Here is a 7463-nt window from a genome sequence, read left to right on the forward strand (position 1 = left end):
CTTATCACCCGCTTTACAGCTCACAGACAGGCGTATACGGCTTTAAGAGTAGAAATAGTAACGGATGCGTTTCCGTGGTTCACGTGGTCTTCCGTTTCTTCGATATATTATTATATTAATTAATTGTTTGTATTTAGCTTTATATTTGATTTCTTTTACAATTATTATTTGTATTTTCAACTTAATAAAACCCCAATCTTGAATTCTTAGGCAGCAAAACTAGCCCGAAGAGGGAACACAGACCAGAGAGAAACCACCCCAAAACCAGAACAAACCCTCCCTCGCCTTCCCAGGCCCCTTCCCCTTCCCCTCCGCCCTCTCCTCTTCGGCGGCAAATTCAAGCTCGGGAGCTCGCAACCGTGGTTAGCACCTCTCTACCCATATTCTCTGATAAGCTCCAGCCTTTAACCGGAACTCTCCGGGATTCCTGATATCTTCTTCTCGCGATTTTTCTGCGCCAAGATTGATTCGATCTTGCCCGCGCAGGGAGTACATATTTCTCTAGGGTTTTAGCGGGCCCGCGAAGGAGCGGACTTAGGCGGAGCCTTCCTGATGGCGGCCGCGAAGGCAGATGCAAAGGCGGAACCAACTGGCGGCGGCGGCGGCGGCGGCGGCGGCTCGTTCACCGAGGAGAGGCTCTCCGAGAAGCTCAATAAGCTCAGCAGCTCAGCGGCGAGCATCCAGAGTATCCTTTTTATTTATTCAGACGTCCTTATCGCACGCTCGCAAATTCAGCAGCATAGCTTGTGGTTTCTCCTTGTTGTAGTCTTGCTTGTTTTAGTATTATGGTGAATAGAACCCTAAACTGCAAGGTGGAAGAGGACAAAAAACTGGCCTACAAGATCCCGTGGTGTTCCATGCCTGCGCCATTTGATTGGTTTATTTGAACGGTCTTTTTTTCTCCATAAATGCTTAGTATTGTTTATTGGTGTGCACAAGTACAACTTTTTTTTTTGATGGAAAGCACGAGTACAACTCATAAGAATGCATATGGGTGTAGTTGTAAACTGACTAATATCTCTGTAGCTCCTGGATTATTATTTTGATCTCCCAGGCTTCTTATATGAGAAACTTAGTTTTACCTGTCGTATTTGAAATGTATATAAATGAGCCTGAGTACATGTTTCGGATATTCAATCAGTATCGGGGCGTATCAAGTTCGTGTCGTAACTTTTTGTCTGAAAGAAAATTTGTGTGGTAATTTTGGTTTGTTGAGTACTTGTGTTTGTGCTGTCAATGCTTGCTTTCCTTCTATTTTAAATCCTGGGGTAAATATGTTTAGCACTGTTGACTTTGAATGATGGTCTCTACAAGAAATGACATGTGATGGCAGGAACTGTTAGGAGTCTAAGTTGCAGTGCAGTAGCCCTCTCTAGGTTGCCTGGAGTTCTCGTTGCCCAGCTAGCAAATTAGTCTGCACAACTTTTAACGTCGCCGCTTCCTCTAACATGGGATTAGAGTTAGAATGTGGTTCAAAAAATCAAACTATTCCTTCTGGTTGCCAGTTGACCTACCCCACTCCCCTTGGTTAGTTGCTTGAACAATCTTTATGGCATAATTATTTTGATGGTATGTATCTATTATGTCTCCAGGATTGCAGTAACATTTTTCTGCACTGATCCACTGAGGTTGCATTGGCAAAATATCTCAACTTTTTTAATGTTATTGATCATATGCCCTTGACTTTGAGCCAGTTAATCAGTTGGCTGAACTGTATCTTACACCATCATTGGTTACACAATCACAATAGACAATTTATTGGAAAGAGTATATTTGGAGTTTGAGGAAGAAGAGAGCATTCATCATGCAAATGCTTTTGCATGGACAAAAATGCGGATCATATGATTGTTTGCATATCTTTGTGCTTGTGTCTTCTGTAAATAAGTCTAAGGCACGTCATGCTATACATGCTATATGCTAATGTTATACCATTTTAAAAACTTAAAAGTTACTCTTTGTTTATCATTTCAAACTTTTAATCAAGTCTTCTGAAGCTACAAAATACAAACTTTGGTGTGTTTCTTTGCAAATGACTCGAGTTTTTAAGCATAGTATTCCCTCCTTTTGTGGCCTCCAACCCTTCTAATTCTGCCAGTAGGTATTTAATATGCAAAAACGTTAATTATGAAAGTCAAACGGGATGACTGAGAGTGCGATATTAACATGTGGTTGGCCAGGTTACAGATATGGCAAAGAATTCTGTATTAACATGTGGAAGTATGAGTATGTGTCCCACTTTCTTATATGATGGTATACTCAACTTTGATTTACTTACATCCTGTGCTATGATTATATTTTCGTATGGCATGGATAAATTCCAGTTTTCTGGAGTATCGAATGCCAGCTTTAGTTAGTTGCTTTTCTTTATCCTTTGCTATGCAATGTATACTGCCGTAGCTTGTCTATTGTATTCCTTTATTCGTAAGCAGCACTTTCAAATTGGTGCATATTTCATCGAAAGAGAGCCAGAAGGGTTGTCGATACATGGCAGAGGCAGTTTAATAATGCAACAACCGATAAGAAAGTATCATTCCTGTATCTGTCAAATGACATCCTGCAAAACAGCAAACGCAAGGGAGGAGAATTTGTGAATGAGTTCTGGAGGATTCTTCCTGGGTTACTGAAAGATTTCTACGAAAATGGGGGACAAGATGGAAAGAAAGTAGTGGCAAGATTAGTAAGTTGCTTCTATTTCATAGTTAAGAAAGTCCATTTGTTCTCTAGACTTTTCCAGGAATTCTGAGGGGGTGAAATGTGGCGGTGCCATCATAATGCTACAGTTACCATCAACTTAGTTGTTTAGCGAACTATTAGGGTGCATATCATGCTGTTGTATTTTATTTTGACTATTCATCTATTATCCTGATATTCACGCACTGCAAGAGTGAAATTACCTTTTGTGGTGAATTTAAGAAATAAATTCATTATTGTGATTGCAAGGTCAAGGTCCAAAAGAATAACTTCTCAATTTTGTTGGGCTGTATCTGCAGATAGGGATTTGGGACGAGCGGAAGGTTTTTGGAACACGGAGTGAAAGTCTGAAGGACATTCTTGGTGACAATCCTCCTCCATTAAATAACAACAGCACTACTTCAAATCCTACCTCCAAGCCCTCTTCAGTTTCGAAATCTTCTCAGAGGGATACCGGTCCAATAATAAAAGTAAAGTGTCAATTGTTTTCCACTGACATCATTTTTGTTCCTCTTGTACTTATTATTGATTCAGTATATTGGGATGAATTTGGGAGTGATAGCTCGTGTTGTTGTTTGTCTTTCACTGTAGAAACTGACTGTTAGCGGGATGCCTGAAAAGATTATAACTGCATACCAATCTGTACTTGATCAATATTTTGACGAAGACACAGCTTTAAACAAATGTAAGATTACAGTGAGTGTTTTGGAGAAGATGAATAAAGATGTAGATGAGGCTTGTACTAATGGTAAGGATTTTGCTTGCTTCACTAAGTCCAAATGTTAGGGACAACTGCCTGCCATTGTGTAATGTTTAACTCGCTTTTTTTTCTTGCGTTTGTTATCTTGATGTGTCTTGTGTCATGATTGTTACAGTACTATTTTACATCCAGTTCCATCACTATTTAAAGCTACTACATGCTACCCCACGCTGCTGCAGGAATTGAATATATTTCAATGAGATTGGAACATGAATATTTGGATTAATAATACGAGAACTAAAACTGAACATATATATATATATATATATATGTATGTATGTATGTATGTATGTATGTATGTATGTATGTATGTATGTATATTTGAGTTTTTTGACTATCTATTTGACCCTTCCCCGGACCCCTGCGCAAGCAGGAGCTATGTGCACCGGGCTGCCCTTTTTTATATTTGATTATTGTATAGCGCAAAATATTATTGAATATATGTAGCATAATAGTTTTCCCATGCATGGTTGCATGTTGGGGTGCGTCTTTTGCCATGAATGGCTGCGTATTGAGGTTGGTCTTTTCCCATGCATGGTTGCATGTTGAGGTGCGTCTTTTGTCATGAATGGCTGCGTGTTGAGGTTGGTCTTTTCCCATGCATGGTTGCATGCTGAGGTGGGTCTTTTGCCATGAATGGTTGCATGTTGAGGTGGGTCTTTTGCCATGAATGGTTGCATGTTGAGGTGGGTCTTTTCCATGCATGATTGCATGTTGAGGTGGATGTTTTTTGCATGTTGAGTGAAATAGGTTAGTGGGGAACACAATTTCGTTACATACGATTTGGTGGGTGTTCTTGAGAAAAAATAATCGAAATGGAGAGGATTTGTATGTTGATGAATCGTTCATAATGCCGTGATCACGTGGGCACGTTAAATGAAAGAAATGAGGATGGTTAATGTATTTGTATTCCTTTAATACACAACATCCACGTTCTTTGCATGTTATGCATTGAAATAGTGGCTCTTTGATGTCCATTTTGTCATAATTGTAGTTTGCATGCTAATATCAAAACCATATACTCCATCCTTCCCTAAATATAAGTCTTTTTTAAAGATTTCAGTACGAACTACATATGGATGTATATAGACATATTTTACAATGTAGATTCACTCATTTTGCTCCGTATATAGTCCGTATTGGAATATCTAAAAAGACTTATATTTGGGAACGGAGGGAGTACATATTTTGCATGGTTTATAGAGTACAAGAATAGGCTCCTATTAGTAGTTCCCCTAGCCATGTTCTTGAGCTATTCACCTCTAATAATCTGGAACCTGAAATTACACTAGAATTCTGGGTCTCCAGAGTAAGAAAAAACTGGACTCGAAAAAATTCTGATGCTTTGACAGTACTCCCTCCGTAAAGAAATATAAGAGCGTTTAGATCACTCTTTATTGATCTAAACGCTCTTATATTTCTTTACAGAGGGAGTATAATACAATGCGACATCATAATTTGTTTTCACTTCATCACCTGAGTATAAGTATCCAATAGGTAGTACTAATGCTCGAGTAATTTTTTCTGTAGACATCCAGCAAGTGTCGTCACTGATATCCAACCTTCAAGAACAGGAAGCAATCCTGAAGCAGTGCATTGAGCAACTTGAAAGTGTTGATGCGGCAAGGATAACCCTGATCAGTAACCTAAAAGAAGCCCTTAGTGAAGAGGTCCTTAGAACCTTTTTTATCATCTTTGAAATGTTCTATCCTGATTGTTTATGCATACCATCTAGCTTGCAAACAAAGCTTTATATTCTTTCTTTTTTGTATGTAGGAAAAAAAGTCGGAGCTTCTTCGCAATCAGTTGCAAGTAAGTAATATTCTCATACCCACTACATGGTATCATCCTTTTTCATCTGTCATGAACTCTTGATCTGGCCTGGGAGATCACATCCGCGGTCATTATTTTTTTCTGATGGCTTTTGCTCTTATTGCTCAACTAGAAGTGAAAGTTCGCCAGGGAAACACATGATTGTGTTGTGCATTTTATTGGATTCATCAGCGTCCTCATTATGGTTCCTGTTTGCCTTGTGCCGGCCATATTTGTCCATCTTGCGATGATTTGGCCACCATTATAGAAACTTGATGCTTGTTAAGAGCCCCATGATATGTAGGCATAGCTAGGATTTTGCCGTGTCATTGACATTCTGTTGAAGTTTGCAGATTTTTGGGTAAGTATTGAGTAGTGTAATAACTGTTAAAGAAAGAAAACAATATAAGAAGCACGTGTATATGCAAAGAGAATCCTATGACATAGTTGTGTTTGCAAGGAGAATCCTCTCTAAGAGCATCTCTAGCAGATCCCCTATCCTAAAAGTTCAAAACGCATCCCATTTCCTTATAGTTTTTAGGGGATTAAAGTTTGATTCATCTAGCAGATCCCCTAAAACTTAATCCCCCATATTTATATTTGGCTCACACAATTCATCAAATGCCTACACTACATACACACACTCAGCTCTAGTACCCTCTTTTTTCGGATGCCTCTTTTTCTTGACAGAATCTGGTATACCCTGATTGACAATCGAACTCTCCTGCAAATACTTCACATGCTCTGAAATACTTGGAGCCCGTTCGGATCTTCTCCAGCTTCACGGAATAGCTAGCTTCCTGAGAAGCCAGCCGCCGCCAGCTTCCGAAGGGAGAAAGATGCGTTCGGCAGCACCGAGCAGCTCTTCTCGGTCAGAATGGGCTGACAGCCCAGAAAGCGAGCCCAAGGCCCAGTTTGGTGGCTCATCACGAGAGGAAACTGTACGAGGAAAAGAAAATGTTTCGCGGATGCCACTTCGGAAGGGCATCCCAACGTAATTTAAAGCAACTTCCCCTTCTCGTTTACGCGAAGCTGCGCTTCGGCTGCTCCAGAAATTTGCACTGTGGGTCGTTCGTTCTCCAGAAGCGTGATTCTTGGAGCTGTCCCGTTCGGGTGGCTTCTCGCTGGCTTCTCGGGAAGCTGGATCATGGAGGAGATCCGAACGGGGCCTTGGTACCATTGAACTGCACATTATGAACAAAATTCTCATTTGAGAAGTCAGCTGCAACGGTTGCTTCTCAAAGTATGAACAGCAGCCACGATGTATTCAGTATCCAACTGCAACCCATTTGTCGCTTCAGCAACTTGCAGCTCATGCTGCTTGTGTGACAATGTCGCCACAATCCGGTTTGTCAGCTCTTGAGACGCATTACAATGGCGCCGCAATCCGGAGCATCCCGAATCTACACTGCGGGCTCCTCCTCAGCAGGCTCATCCGTCATACACGAGGAGTCTGCCGACCAGGCCTCAACGCCGCCATAAGTAGCCTCCGCTTCAACATCACGCCCCTCGTCGTCCTCGACATCCTCGTCAATATTGGCGCTCTTCCGCTTCCTGGCGTAGTGCTCCTCAAAGAAGGCCTTCCGTGCGATGGATCCGGGGTGTGACTGCCCCGCCGCCTCCTCGAGGTACCAGTTGTGTTCGAACGCTGACTGTCGCCCCCAAGCGAGTGGCTTGGACAGGAACTGGGTCGTCGAGGAGCGCCTCGTAGGAGCCGTGCAGGCGTGCGTCTGCGGGGAGGCTGTTGTCGGCGGCGAAGAGGCGTGCATTGGCCTCAGAGCGGTGGCCACGGCGCAGGCTGGTGCGGCGAGCAGCATGGCTTGTGCGAGCTTGTGCGTGATGAAGCCCATGATGGCGAAGCACACCAGACGCGGTGGCTCCTGTGGCTGTTCAATAAGTGCGGCGGCGCTGGAGCCAAATTCTCCGCCGTCGGCGGGATTCTGGTGTCAGCGAGGGTGGCTGGAGGGGGAGGGGTCCCATTTTCTCGGTCATCGGGGCGGCGGACAGCCGGCGGTGTGGGTTCCGGTGGTGGCGGTGTGGTCGGACGGGAGCCGAGCGTATCCCCTGTTTATTCTGAGAGTTGCCCTCGTTGGACTAAACATAGTCCAGAGGGTGTCCTTTTCAAGGGATGTTTCCTTATAATTATATAAGGAGTTATACGTTTAGGGGATCTGCCAAGGTAGGGGTAAATTCTGTAAAC

General features: G+C 42.6%; 1 protein-coding gene across 2 annotated transcripts in view; it reads left to right on the forward strand.

The window, feature by feature from the left end:
- The first annotated feature begins 219 nt into the window (after nt 1-219).
- The window catches only part of LOC119308400 (splicing factor 1-like), a 9546-nt gene continuing 2302 nt past the window's right edge, over nt 220-7463 (forward strand). Inside the window, exons 1-7 of one of the 2 annotated variants that reach the window (XM_037584527.1) lie at nt 220-362; nt 463-685; nt 2430-2677; nt 2991-3161; nt 3283-3439; nt 4982-5121; nt 5228-5263. In XM_037584527.1, the coding sequence (XP_037440424.1) occupies nt 553-685; nt 2430-2677; nt 2991-3161; nt 3283-3439; nt 4982-5121; nt 5228-5263 (885 nt within the window). In that variant the 5' untranslated portion in view covers nt 220-362; nt 463-552. The remainder of the gene's footprint in view (nt 363-462; nt 686-2429; nt 2678-2990; nt 3162-3282; nt 3440-4981; nt 5122-5227; nt 5264-7463) is intronic. The other variant, XM_037584526.1, reaches the window with a different exon arrangement.

This window comes from Triticum dicoccoides, chromosome 5B (genome assembly GCF_002162155.2).
Source record: "Triticum dicoccoides isolate Atlit2015 ecotype Zavitan chromosome 5B, WEW_v2.0, whole genome shotgun sequence".
NCBI lineage: Eukaryota > Viridiplantae > Streptophyta > Magnoliopsida > Poales > Poaceae > Triticum > Triticum dicoccoides.